At 33.2% G+C, this 14,371-nt stretch overlaps 1 protein-coding gene across 11 annotated transcripts in view; it reads right to left on the reverse strand.

The window, feature by feature from the left end:
• Positions 1-14,371, reverse strand: part of CNOT2 (CCR4-NOT transcription complex subunit 2) — a 119,142-nt gene that overhangs the window by 7,948 nt on the left and 96,823 nt on the right. For all 11 annotated transcript variants that reach the window (XM_035002143.1, XM_035002147.1, XM_035002150.1 and 8 more), the window contains 8 exons: positions 12,743-12,822; positions 9,763-9,888; positions 7,848-7,972; positions 6,798-6,918; positions 6,550-6,706; positions 3,507-3,568; positions 3,370-3,419; positions 1,388-1,488 (listed from right to left, as the gene is read on the reverse strand). In XM_035002143.1, coding sequence (XP_034858034.1) covers positions 1,388-1,488; positions 3,370-3,419; positions 3,507-3,568; positions 6,550-6,706; positions 6,798-6,918; positions 7,848-7,972; positions 9,763-9,888; positions 12,743-12,822 — 822 coding nt within the window. The remainder of the gene's footprint in view (positions 1-1,387; positions 1,489-3,369; positions 3,420-3,506; positions 3,569-6,549; positions 6,707-6,797; positions 6,919-7,847; positions 7,973-9,762; positions 9,889-12,742; positions 12,823-14,371) is intronic.

A 14,371-nucleotide genomic window follows, 5' to 3' on the forward strand; every position in this document is an offset into this window, starting at 1 on the left:
CAAAATACAGTCTTTTTATCTATTTAAATTCACATAAATTTTATAACTATGTTGAAAATAGAATATCCATATTAAAAATTCTTAATGAACGTATTACTTTTTTTAATTCAAATCTCATTGATCCTAAATTTTCAAAAGCCAAAAGGATATCCCCATTAGAATTCATGCAAGAATCAATGAGGATTTACTATCACTTGTAAACTGGGGAAGTAACATCCAAAGGAGGTAAAAGTACCAGAAAAAACATCTCTGGTAGAACAAACCTCCATGTAAACAAATACGTTCCTACTAATACAGTGAGATAATTTTTAGACATAAATAAGATGTGAGACAGAACTGCCAATAATGGATAGATGAATAACTAAATGAATTTATTTACTTATGAATAAATTAAAAGGAACAGGTAACAATTGCTATGTTACAAAGAATGAGGGGACATGGGAGAAAACAAATTCTCAATAGAGAAATAAAAAAACAATTTATTATCAACACAGTGAATTTTACATTTTTATGTATCTGATCCAAGGCCATTTATAGAAATGTTATAAAGAATATTATAAAATACTTAAATCTATAAAAACTAGGTCTCTCAATCATAATATCCTAATTTTCTTTTTGTAAGCTCTACGCCCAACATGGGGCTTGAACTCACGACCCCAAGATCAAGAGTCAAATGCTCTACCAACTGAGCCAGGCAGGCGCCCCATAACATAAATTTTTAATAACAATTTACTCTAGTAAACATGATTACTAGAATAGTCTATTGGTAACAAAATATATTACCAATTGGATATATGAGAAATGACACAAAATTTTTATTCTTAGAGCATCAGGTAAAAACAGAAATGCTCAGGAAAAAACATCCAATGGACCAACTTCTTAACACTAATTTATTTAAGTTGGCCAACAGACTTCTGATAACGAATGTGGACTTCATCAACACTTCAAAACACACAAGATGTATGCAGTGCCTTGCCCATATAATACTCAATAGATGTGCATTAATGATGAAATTCACTATCATTAACATACATGGTTCCACAAGAAGATGAGCCACAGTTATGAACCATATCTTATACTTCACATATTTATAAAAATTAGATTCACCAAATTCATGAGTCAATTCTGTCTTCTTACAAATTTAGGATTATTTAAATCTGAAATAATTCTTTTTATGTATACAGTGACCACTAACCATGGTAACATAAACTTTCAATCTAAATTAACTTTATTTTACTAAATATAAAAACAAACAACTTATTTCTTGATGGAAATATTTCCACTTTAAGAACAAAAGAGAAACCATAGCTATCATGTAAAAGAAAACTTTTCAGAATAAACAAGATCCACTATAATACAAAAGTGTTTAAAAATACTTTGAACATACAGCTCTACTGCAGCTAAAAGTTGTAATACGTCTCCTCCATTCATGTAATAGAGATAGAAGAGCAGGTCTTCTCCATATCGGCCAAGTTTTATTGCAGCCAGCTGGAAAAGAGAAATCAAGATTCTGAAGTGTAAAATAAGTTTGAAAACCCTAACATAATGCTACCACTGAAGTAAAAATAAAAAGATAAACAGAAACTCTTTGTAGCAGATAACTGTTATTACATGATTTTGCAGGTAGTTACGATTTTAAGGGAGAGTTTTACCATTTAAATAACTGAAGTCACTTAACAATTATTTCTGGTAACATCTATTTTATGTACTAATAGGATAAAAAGCTATATAAAAACTTCTAACCAAAACCAAATGCTGTTTTACTTGAGGGCTTATTAATACCCAACATGGTAATAGTTGAACCAGTGTTCAGAGATGCAGGACTTATATTCAAGAACCGGTTCCATTATTTACAAATATGACCATGTCGAAATTATTTAATGCCTATGAACTTCCATATAAGATGCAGAAATGAGACCTACAAGGTTACTAAGAACGTAAATGAAATTGATAAAGTGTCTGTATATGAATGTACCTTAAAGAATGCCTGATACATAGAAAACTGTAAGAAATGTTAGCTGAATCCACATCGAACAGTGATTCACAAATCAGTTGGTTATATATTTTTAGCAAATCACACATGGTAAATACAAAAATCATAAAAGGACAGCTCTTTATTTTGTTTAAACGGATGACTAAAAGATGATTGCCTTACGTGCTTCCATAAAGCAGAAACATTAACTACCAACCAAACTATAAAACATTGAGTTTAATAGTCTTGAAATCTTGTATTAGGATAAACCTTTATTTAAAAGCTCATCAAAATGAAAACACTTTTATCTCTTCACCCAATTCTGTACTGAAATCTCTATTTAACTGTTACACAATCTCGGAATATAATTTTTCTCTCCATTCATATTATCTCCATTCAAGCAGCAGTTTTGAAGGTGACAAATTCTCCTAAATCAGTATTTCTTAAATTGCCCTAAGAAAAGGTTCTTAGCAAAGCAAAAAAGCTCTATCTACGGTGGAGGTGGCAGAAAAATCACACAGTCCACAAACAGAAAAAATTAGTTCTCTCATACATCTTGTCTTCCATTTACTCAAGTATTAAAAGACATATTGAGACATATCTCTTTACTTGTCTGTCCACAAAATCAACATCCACTTGACCATGCAACTGCATGGTACAGACACAGAACACCATCATTTTAATATATGTTTTACATATTTATGAAATTATTTTAGATTTATATATAAGTATATAAGACATTAGATACATATGTGTAACATAATTTTTAATAAATGATATCCTTCCTCAAGGCCAAATCTAGGGACATAATTTCTAACAGAAATGAACACCTAATTAGTTCTTTCTCCTAAACAAAGTATTTACCATTTTCTTTTTTAGAGTAAAACAAAAGATTAAAACTGTAATCTGTTAATAAGTTACTTTACAACTAGAATTTTGGGTAATTTAAACATTTTAAAAAGCCAAATGTCATAGTTTTTAAATACATATTTATATATTGTTCCATTGAAAACACTATAGCATTTGTAAAAAAAAATATTTTATTGATAAGGGCATAAAATGAGAGTATCAGAAGGAAATTTATCATATTTTCCCAACATAGTTTATTCTCATCAACCATAGTTATGCCGTTATTAGTAACTCCTAGAAAAATTTTAACCAGCCCTACCATTGTTTGTTTTTAAAACATATTCTTTAAATATAACCCAGGATCTCATCAAAACATTAAGATAAACAAAAATAGAATTAAATTGTTTTATGTAACTGATGGACACATGAAAGCATACCCCTGAAACCACTAATTATTTCAAAAAATTTTACGCCATCTGAACTGAAAAACAGTGCCTGAAAAATAGATACATTCATGCTAACTGAGGAGAATAATAAACTACACTCACCTTATCCCTAATGTGAATGTTCGTTAAGTACTCAGATGGAACATGGAAGTCTGGATAATAAAATGAAAAAAGCCTTATTAACTGATTCTCAGTTAAAAAATATTTTTAAACGATTGAACACAAATAAATTCTCCTACCTATGTCTTGAGGTCGACAGGGTGAAGATGCCCAGGGTGATGCAAATTTGGGGTAGAGATTTCTGAATATGAGGGGGAAAAAAAAAACAAACACTCTCAAGTCTGAAGTATAAAAAAAGATTTCAATTTTTATTTCAGGAAATCAGGAAAAACAATGACTTCGAAAGTAAAATGAGCATCTTTACTTCTAATTTCTCTTCATGTGCTTACTATGACTTACACAGCAGAAAAATGAAACAAGGTTAACTAGGTGTATATATATGTGTGTATATACCAAGTATATATATTAAGTTATAAATATATATTCACATATATGTAACTTCAACTCAGAATGCTTTAAATTCATTAATAGCATGCCCCCAAGTAAAATTACTTTCCCATTTATATGGCCAGAAAAAAATCAGTAATTATTAAAAGCAAAAGTTCAAATCACCAAATATTTACTGAGTGCCTATTATATGCCTGGCACTGTTCTAGGTGTTTTGGCTACATTAGCGAACAGAACAAAGGTAACGGACAACATGAAACTTTTCTTTTTCTTTTTTAAAGATTTTATTTATTTATTTGACAGAGAGAGACACAGCGGAAGAGGGAACACAAGCAGAAGGAGTGGGAGAGGGAGAAGCAGGTTTCCCGCGGAGGAGGGAGCCCGATGCGGGGCTCGATCCCAGGACCCTGGGATCATGACCTGAGCAGAAGGCAGACGCTTAATGACTGAACCACTCAGGCGCCCCTGAAACTTATTTTCTGATTGAGGATGACAAATTAGAGGGAGGCAGACAAAAATAATTTGCATAATAAATAATATTCCATGTTCATGGAAGGGTAGAGATGGGAGATTAGTTGCATTAAATAAAGTAGTCAGGTTAGGTCTCATTTAGAATTTGAACAAAGATTTGACAAACATGAGGGAGTGAGCCATATTAACTATCTGGCAAAACACTATTCTAGTCAGAGGGAATTGCTAGAGTAACTAAGGCTGGGATATGACTGATATGTCTGAGGTATAGCAAGAAGGCCAGTGAAGCTGGAACAGAGTGAACAAAGGGAAAAGCCATGGAGGTGGGGGAACGAGAACATGCCTGTAGAGATAAACAGGCCTATAAAGATTTTAGTTTAGTTTTTTTTTTTTTAAGATTTATTTATTTATTTGTCAGAGAGAAAGAGAGAGAGAGTGCGCACGAGCACGAACAGGGGGAGCAGGCTCCCCGCTGAGCAGGGAGCCTGATGAGGGACTCAATCCCAGCACCCTGGGATCACAACCTGCACCAAAGGCAGACGCTTAACTGACTGAGCCACCCAGGCATCCCAAGATTTTAGGTTTTTAATCATAATGAAACCACAAACCCTCATTGAGCACTGCGCAAAAGATTAACCTATTAGAAAGGATGGTCCTGGCTCCTATATAAAGAAGAGACTGTGAGGGACACAGAGAGAATCAGGGATACCCGGTGATTGGCTAATGGAATAATCTAGGCAAGAGAGGATGGCGATTCAAACCAGAGTGGCAGCAGTTAAAAGCAGTAAGAAGCATGCAGCATCGAATCTACTACGTCAAACATTGCTGACAGGTCAAGGAGGATACGTTCCTACAAGCGACCACTGAATTTAGTAACATAGAGATCATTTGATGACCTCGATGAGAGTAGTTTTAGTGAAGTGGTGAGGCAAAATCCTAACTGAAATGGATTTAACGGAGAATGGGAGAAGACAAATGGGAGATGTAAAGATGGCTTTTTTGAAGAGTTTTGCTCTCCAAGAAATAAGAATAAAGAAATAAGGGCAGTTAACTCATTGAAGTTAGATAAGGAGAAGGCATTTTATTAACTTTATAAAGGAAGTAATAGAATATTTGTATGCTGATGGAAATGACCCAACAAAAGTGCAAAAATTGTTCAGCCATGTCCTTGAGTTTTCAAGAGACATTTTAAGTAGAAAGCATGGATCAACTATAGCAACAGGGTGGAAGACAAGAATAAGGTGGGTACAGATAGTACTAGATAGACAGATTTGGTGGTAGGACTATGCTGACATTCTCTTCTGATTATTTCCATCTTTCTTAGTAAACTAGAAATAAAAACGCAAGGTCTTAATTCTACACCTGAAACTAGTATTACACGGTTAACTAACTGGAATTTAAATAAAAACTTGGGGGGGGGGGAAGCAGCAAGGTCTTCATCTGAGAGTAAGGACAAGGAAAAAGGTAATGAGGTGTTTGAAGAGACAGTGTGAAATAGTTGCATAGGAGAATAAAAGAATGAATGGACAAGGCAAGCCAGTTATGAGTGGCAGAATTAAGGGCCCACTTCTTAAGTTCCTGGCCATGAATGTGAAATGAGACCAGGCAGTGAAGCTGTGTGGTTTTCTCTAGCTGGGTTCAGTAGCAGAGGTCAAGAATGGAAGTCAGAGTATAACCAGGGCTGTAGTTTCTGCCATGCAATCATGACAAATAGCAAGACAGGGGCAAAGTAGCCAAGAGTATATATAAATAAACAATTATGAGTGACCACAGAATTTAACTGGATAAGAAGGAAGTGAGTTCTTCTCAGGGGGAAGAGAAGGATGCTGAAGAACAGTGAAAAGATAGAAGAATCAATGGACTGAAGATCCCAAGGAGTCAAATGATTACAGGAGCCAGAACTAGAGGGAGAAAGATGGAAAACAGGAAGTGGCATGGGAGCACAGATAAAATTATAGAGAAACTGAAGTTATTGATAATGGCAAAGTCAAAAGGATGATTAAATATGTGAGTAGCTGAGATATGGTGGAGAGTAAGATTTTTGGAGGTGAAAAACTCAACAGCCCAAGATTTTAGGAATCAGGAAGGATCATACATGTGTATTCTGAAACTGCCAAAGAGGAATGATATTGTCAAGTGACAGTGATCCAGGAGCTAATATGAGAGGATATGACCCAAAGAGTCAAGACATAACAGCAACAATGAGTGGCTGTAGGTGATACAATCTGATTACATGAAATTAAAAACTAGAAATCTGCAAGTAGGTATTATACACAAATGTGGAAAAAAAGAAAAAAAACTTACTCAGGAGAGTTCAGATTGAGGCCTAATGTTGTTAAGTCACTTCCTAATGCAAGATGTACCATTCCTGGGTCCGTCTCTGCTGCCCTGATAAATGTTAACAGGCCAATCATTCCAAATTGGTCCGTCACCATCCCTTGAGGAATGTTAGTAACCCGACCTGGATAAGAAGAACACAGTAATTCTATCTTTAAGGAAAAAGCAAAGAAATGAATTCTATAATATCTCTGACATATTTTATAGAGTCCCACCATCAGGTAACACCTGGATCCCTTTTTTCTGCTGGTTATTATTTTGTGTTGTTGAACTTTTATCTCCAGGGAATTTGGGTCCATCTGTACTTGAAGCTGTCTTGCCAGATGTATTCAAATTCTAACATGAAAAAAATTAAATGTGACATTAAAATTTGTTAAGTGTAAAAATTTCAAGTTCACATATTAGTTACCGTTCTATTCATTCTTTATTTAAACTGGTAGTAAATTATTACCTGTTTTTCAAGTTCTACATGAAATTTTTTGTTTCCACAACTGTCCCATGGTTTATGAATAAATCCTGTATTTTACACATTTGAGTATTTAAAGGACAAGAAATATATGGAAAATATTCTTATTTATCTCAGATCTTCGGTCACAGAAAAAAAATATCTCAGAACTTTATGCTTCAAGTTTCACTCTTCAGTACTTTAATTTAGAAGAGAAAATAATATAGTATGTTGCCTATAATATCAGCATAAAAACCTCGAGGATATATTAGAATACATAAACTTTTAAAATTCATATTTAATTCTTACCCAATAATCTTCTTTATCAATTATTTTAACAATATATAATACAAACTCCCATCACACAAAAAAAGCTATTTTCAGTGAAATGTGGAAGAAATAAACACATTCGTTAAGTCAGAAAGAGGAAGCTGAGTTGGCTGAATCAACACAGGAATAAAAATGTGTATAAAGATTCTTCAAGGAGAAAACTTACTCAAGAAAAACACAGCTCCTTAGAAGGCTATAATATCAAACTTCATGGGATCCAGCTGACAGGGACTACAATAAAAGTCTAAATTAACTCTGAGAAGTTCAACAGAAATTTGCAAACCTATATGAAATAGGAAAAAAATAGGCTATCTTCTAAGTTATAAAGGTTTTCCACATTCTTCAGAAGTTAGATTATTACAGATATTCAAGATAAACAATTTTGTAATAGTTTAGTAAGTCCTTAATATAGTCTATAAAACTGTTAATACAAGAGAAATCTGAAGGGAAAAAACTACATCATTCACATACATAATTCTCAATTACTTACAGATTTACTGTCATCATTACTTGATGTTGGATCTTTATAGCTGGAACCAGGTAATGCTGGAAAATCTTCGTTGTGTATTGAGAAGTCCTGGGATTGCTCATTTGCTGGTTTTGTTACCATTCCAACTATGTAATAAAAATAATCCAGAGAATTGCAAGTCATATTTATGGTATTTTTCTACAAATTATAAAAAATTAACTTTCCTCATGATAATGTACCAAAAGGATTTTTTTAAAATTACACTATGAAAGCACACTTCAAAAAATTAGTATTCAGGATAATAATGAAGAACTAAACTTTTATATACTGATTAATAACTCAATATACAAAATAATACAAGGGAAGTTAAGTGGCAATCCTATAATTCTAAATCTAATGTCATTTATAGATGCTTAAAAACATAATTTGATATTGGTAATAGTTATCAAAATTTTTGGTTTAAAGCTTGATTTAAATATTTGACTAGCTATTATAAACACCAGTTAATTGTCAAATACAAATGAACAAAATAAATTTTAAAAGAACATGTCAGTATTCTACTTGAAAGTGACTTACAGAGTGAGCAAATTGCAATCAATTATAAAACAACTCCATATTATTTCAGATTTTCTTGGACTCCATGTAATAGATGTAAAACATGCAAGAACTGGGAAGTAATCCTCCCACTATACTTGGCATTAGTCAGGCCCTTATTGGAGAACAATATCCAGTTTGGGGCTCCACAATTCAAGAACGATATGGAGAAACTAGAGTTGGTCCAAGGAGAGCAACGGGAATGATTAAAGGGATGAAAAAATGGACCTATGAGGAAAGGTTAAAAACATTAGAGTCTGAACTGAGAATCAAGTAGCTAGGTACTCAACTTCCAGGGCAGATCATTCTTTTGTTATTTTTGGAAGACTAATTTGGAAGCTTTAGAATATTAACAATATTATTTTTCCCTTCTTCACACATTGTTTTCTGTATTAATATTCTGAAAGGCAAAGAAATCCTTCTTGGATGAAAACAGGAAAAAACAGTTATCTTAGGAAAGTTATGAACTGATCCCTCTACATTGTTTCTACTACTGTTATCTACCAGATTCTCCCAAAAGGGAACAACTATGTGCAGTGGATGAAAAGAATATGGCTGCATTGCTGTTATATATAATTTTCATGTCTAAATTGTTATTACACACATTTCATGCCCCCCCTTCACTTAGCCAAATCCATTAGAGACAGTGACAAAGGGTTTTAATTGTGACCAAGAGTCTACATAAACTATCCATGACCCATTAGCCAGTGGTTTTTGACAGAAGGCAATTTTTTCTCCCATGGGACATCTGTCACTGTCTGGAGACACCTATGATTGTCACAATGATGGGGAGGGGGGTACTGTTGGCACCAAGTAGGCAGAAGCCAGGGATATTGCTAAACATTCTATAATGCACAACACAGCCCCCTATTTACAAGGAACTATCTGACCAAAATGTCAGCAGTGCGGAGGGTTAAGAAACTGGCTTAGAAAAAATCTTCAACGTGTGGTCAGTCATTATTAATCACTAAGAATGTAGAACTGTGTGATTTAAAAAATGTGTGATGAATTAAGAAGAGAAAAGGCAGACCACAAATAATCATTAAGGTGTACTAAGACAAATGCCACAAGAAAATAACCTCTGAATACCAATGAGGATTTCCTTTTGGGGTTTCGGTACAAACTGTTTTCCCCTTTAACTTTGCTACCATGGTATTCTGGGAGGAAAACGTACTTTGCATATATCAGCTCTGACAAAACTATACTACTCTGATTAGAAAACATATATGTGTATGTACACACACACGCACATGCATGTAAATGGGTATGTATGTGTGTGTGCACACGCGCGCGTGTGTGCAATGGAAAGTTTCCATTTGCCATCATTAAAAAGCTTAATTACCATAAGGAGCTCTTCCAGCCAAGGGGTTTATTAATGGAGTTGGGTTACCACTTCCTTCCCTTCTGTTTCGGTCTGCTAATGCTGGAAAATCTGAAAGGTCCAATCCTGTCACATTTTCGCTTCCATCTAAATAATGAGAAAGAACATTAGTTATTGATTCTACAAACATTTTATTTCAAATAAGCTCTATGCCCAATATGGGGCTTGAACTCACAACCCAGAGACCAAGAGTCACATGCTCTACTGACTGAGCCAGCCAGGCACCCAGATTCTACAAACATTTTAAGGAGAGTATTAAAGACCAACCATAAAATAATTTGAAATGACAGTACCTTCTTCCTAAATAATGTACAGCACTGTACTAGGTATGTGTAGTTGTACAATAAACACGTGAACTGATTTCACGCAAAAGAATTTCATGAGTAATTCAGCAAAGCAATATGTAGCTAGTAGCATAATAAAAACCTCAAATCCTAGAGACCTATGTATGACAGACAATAAGGAGTAAGGTGGTACATTATTTCCCCTGTGAAGGGTGGCACTCTAAAGTTATAGCTTGTTAGCTAACAAGAGAGAGATTGTTGTGATATAACGGCTCTTTTCATTATATCCAGAAGTGGAGGTAGTATCCGGATGCTTGGAGCTTTAGTTATACACAGGTATGGTAATGACAGTGCCTCTTGCAAATGACCAGAATCATATCTGAAACACAGGCAGTGGAAGCAGAAACTCTAAGGACTTCTGTCCTGTGACCTACTTGTCCCATTACACAAATGTGTGTGAGCGTGTGTGTGTTTTGCAGTTAGGGAGTATAAGCAGGGTGGTATAGACAGGGTATAAGCAGGGTTCCCACGTCTGGCAAGAGTCTGGGACGCACGGGAATGTGATGCAAAGTCCAGAAGTTTATATTACTTATTACATAGTAGGCGCTCAATAAATATGTATTAAATGAATACAATTAATTATTGTTCATTTTAAATGAAAAAAATCAGCTCGCTTCCATTTAAAAATTAAAATTTAACCCAACGTTTCTACTTTACCTATTTTATTTCTTAAGGATTTCATTTTTTAGTAATCTCTACACCCAACGTGGGGCTCAAACTCACAACTCGAAGATCAAGAGTCACATGCTCTACCAACGGAGCCAGCCAGGTGCCCCTCTACTTTGCCTATTTTAATTATCCCCTTCATTTCTTCTCAATTTTTATTATTCTATTATTCTTACAATCTTATTCTTAATTTTTGAAGAATTTAACTTTCTACCTTAGTTTTAGCCTGCATTATAGCTTTTCTTTAATCTTTGTTTTGTCTAATGTTTTAATGTTTTATACCATTTTCAATTTATTTGGCCTTTCTGTTAAGTTTTAATTTTTCTCCAAGTTCCATAATCAGAAGAATCTCAGAAACTAATTATCTCAAGATTACTTTGTTGATAGAAAAACAATACACTCTATTAACATTCCAAGTCAGGTTACAATTTAAAATTATGAAAAGTAAAAGATAAAATCATGCCCATTATTTCTAAACCAATTGTAGTTTATGAACTTTTAATTTTAAAAAGATACTACTACATAAAAAGACAACAGAAATTTATAGTGTTTCAAGTTATAAAAGTAATCTTTCTTGAATTATTTATAGTATATAATTATAAATTAACTGTAAGCTCTGAATATATATTAACTTTTAACACACATCTTCAGGTCCTGTAAGATGGAATTTAAAATGGCCATGTTATCTGAGAATAATTGTAACCTAAAAATTAGTTAATAAACCCCCAAGTTATATTTTTAGGTAAAGACTTGGAAACAATTTCCCTAAAATTAGTTAAAATTTAGTTAAAACTGAATTTTAAAAATAATTTAAAAATTTATGGAAGTGTATGAAACCATAATTCAGAATATAAGATGGCATTGTCAGACACATTATTACTTTATGGTCCATTTAGGAAAAAAAAGTAACTTGCCAATTAAACTATGATATACAGCCTGAATTCAGAGATAATATGAAAAAAGTGTGCATTTCAGAAACAATGGGAATATGGTACTTATAGCATTTTAACACCTTGAACATAAAACTATAATTTTTAAATGCTAAAATTTGGAATTTTAAAGTCTAATTTGATCAATCTATGCTGCTAAACATATAACAACACTTAAAAATTAAAAGCTCATGGTCACAAATGACATTTCATTACTAAATCCTGTCTCCTGCTTCCACATATGCTCCATTTCACTGATCATTCTTTCCATTTCCTTTATATATAGTTCTCTCTGAATGATCATATTCATTTTTGCTCCTATGGCCATACAACATCTTTTATTTTTCTCAGGAAAGGGTCTGGAGGCAAGGGTGGAAGATGGTGAAACCTGAAGCAGAATAGAAACAAAGCCTCTTGTTCTCTTCTCTCTGAAGCAGTTGATAAAAGAAATAAACCAACAGACTGCAGGAATTCAAAATCAGAACTCTATGTAATTAAAATCTACACATAAAACTGGATAAAAAAATCCAAGGGTTAAATGCCAAATTAGTATTATTAAAATTATTAAGAAAAAATTGTTAAGTGCTCCAATATAATTTTAAAGGTTTCTTCAATCTGGGTCTCTATAGCCAGAATACCATACCACTCAACCTAATTTAGACTGTAGTGACGGGACTGAGGCTAGGAAAAGCTCTTGAAGCAAAAGAGATTCTGAGGCATAAGTATAGACTAAGTTAATGTTTAGGCTTTCTCTAGGTGTTAAGGAAATAGTCCTAAAGTTATAACACTATGCTATTACCATGTCAAGTGAAAAAATATATTTAAATCTCTCTCAACTGTTCACTGAATTAAACCCTAATTCCTGTCAAATTCTCACTAAATTAAATTCTACCAGTTTAACACAAAAATCCTATAATGTTTTAAGACCTGTATGTTGAATTGCTTTATATTTCAAGATCTATCATAATTTTTTATAGGGTACTACCTCCAGAATAAGCTTACCTGTTCCATTAAAAATGTTACTTGATAAGGAGTTATTCATTCCAAATGCCTGATTCCTGTTCATTCCAAATCCAGACATACTGGGTACATAGAAAATAATTTTAGATATACAGTAAGAACACTAACTTTCAGATGAAGAAAAACAAAAGTGTATACTTTTGATCTCCTCATATAAAACAACAGTATGTTTAAAAACAAATACTAATTTTATTTTTCTGAGTTTAACATTTATTTAAAAACTCCCCTGACGTCCTTCCATGAATAACTGAGAACCAAAATATCTTAAACAGATGATTTAAAAAACAAAAAGCAAAGAATTTACACATAAGCCTTGAGGAAAACAGAGATTAATGGCACTATTTTAGGGACTTGGAGAACCAACTTACTGGATACACTGGCAGAAGTAACTAATCTTAAAAACATGCAGTTTAGGGCATAACTAGTGTTCCTGAATATTTGTTTTCCTTCCACTACTGGGAAAGTGTGCCATTATCACTTTCCATATAAGATCTTCTTTCATACAGAGTCTTCCCCATCTAGAATCAACTCCTTATGGACAGGGCCTATGTCATGGTCATCTCAGCAACCTCTGCCTTTAGCGTTCAGGAGGATAAAACAGGCACTCAATAAATGTTTCGTTTACCTGAATCAAATGGTGATTTTCTTTAACTGAATTTAGTGTTCTAAAAAAACACGTCATTCTAATCTAAATGTAGTTTATCTTTCAGCTACTTAAAAGAAAAAGCAAATCTCTCCATAGTACCCTCCATTCTAAATTAATGCACAACTGGTACTTGGTAAACAGTTACAAATGCCTCCCTTTTCTGCACAAGGCTAAACATGAGAGAATAGAAACAAGTCTGAACTTAAAGCAAAGCCAGAATAATTAAGAATGTCAGAAAGAGCTGTTAATGCAAATTTTACAATGAAAGTATGCATCTTTAACATCAAATAATCTGATAAAAGACAGTGTAGCAGTGTTTATGAGTAGGGTTAAACTGTTTGATGATGACAGGGTTTTTTTGGGTTTTTTTGCCTAACTTTGTAAAACTAACTATGGCCAAACAATATTTTCACAAAATATTATGAGCTGGTGAAACAACAAAACTCTAGAGAAGAGTAAGAAAGCCATTAGAAATACTTATTTAATAGCATGTTAGAATTGTTGATACAGGTACCTTCAAACACTGAATAAGTACTAAGGGATAAAAACATTCTATAACAAATACAACTTATCAGTAGTAATAAGCAGGGCTATAGAGACCCATGTTTCATTGACAATTTACAAACAATGTATTTTTTAGAAACAATTAAAATGTGAAAAAATATGGAAAGGCAAAATTTAAATATATATTCAATGAACACCACTACAAGAAAAGATGTGACAAAGTCCAAGAAGTATATGATTAGGAAGCTATCAAGTAGATAAGAATTTTGATGACTCTTTATAAATAATATTTATTTTTAAAATTAAGAGCAGTAAAATTATTAACAGAAATACTCATAAATCTAAGAACTAGAACTTATGGGATGAAGATCAAACAGAAAATGTGCTAATAACCTATTTTTAATCCAGATTTTTGCAAGTAGTAGATAAAAGAAAGTGAATTAAATGGGTAAGATGACAGC

Source organism: Mirounga leonina, unplaced genomic scaffold (assembly GCF_011800145.1).
Source record: "Mirounga leonina isolate KUSES-001 unplaced genomic scaffold, KU_Mleo_1.0 Mir_126, whole genome shotgun sequence".
Classification (NCBI taxonomy): Eukaryota; Metazoa; Chordata; class Mammalia; order Carnivora; family Phocidae; genus Mirounga; species Mirounga leonina.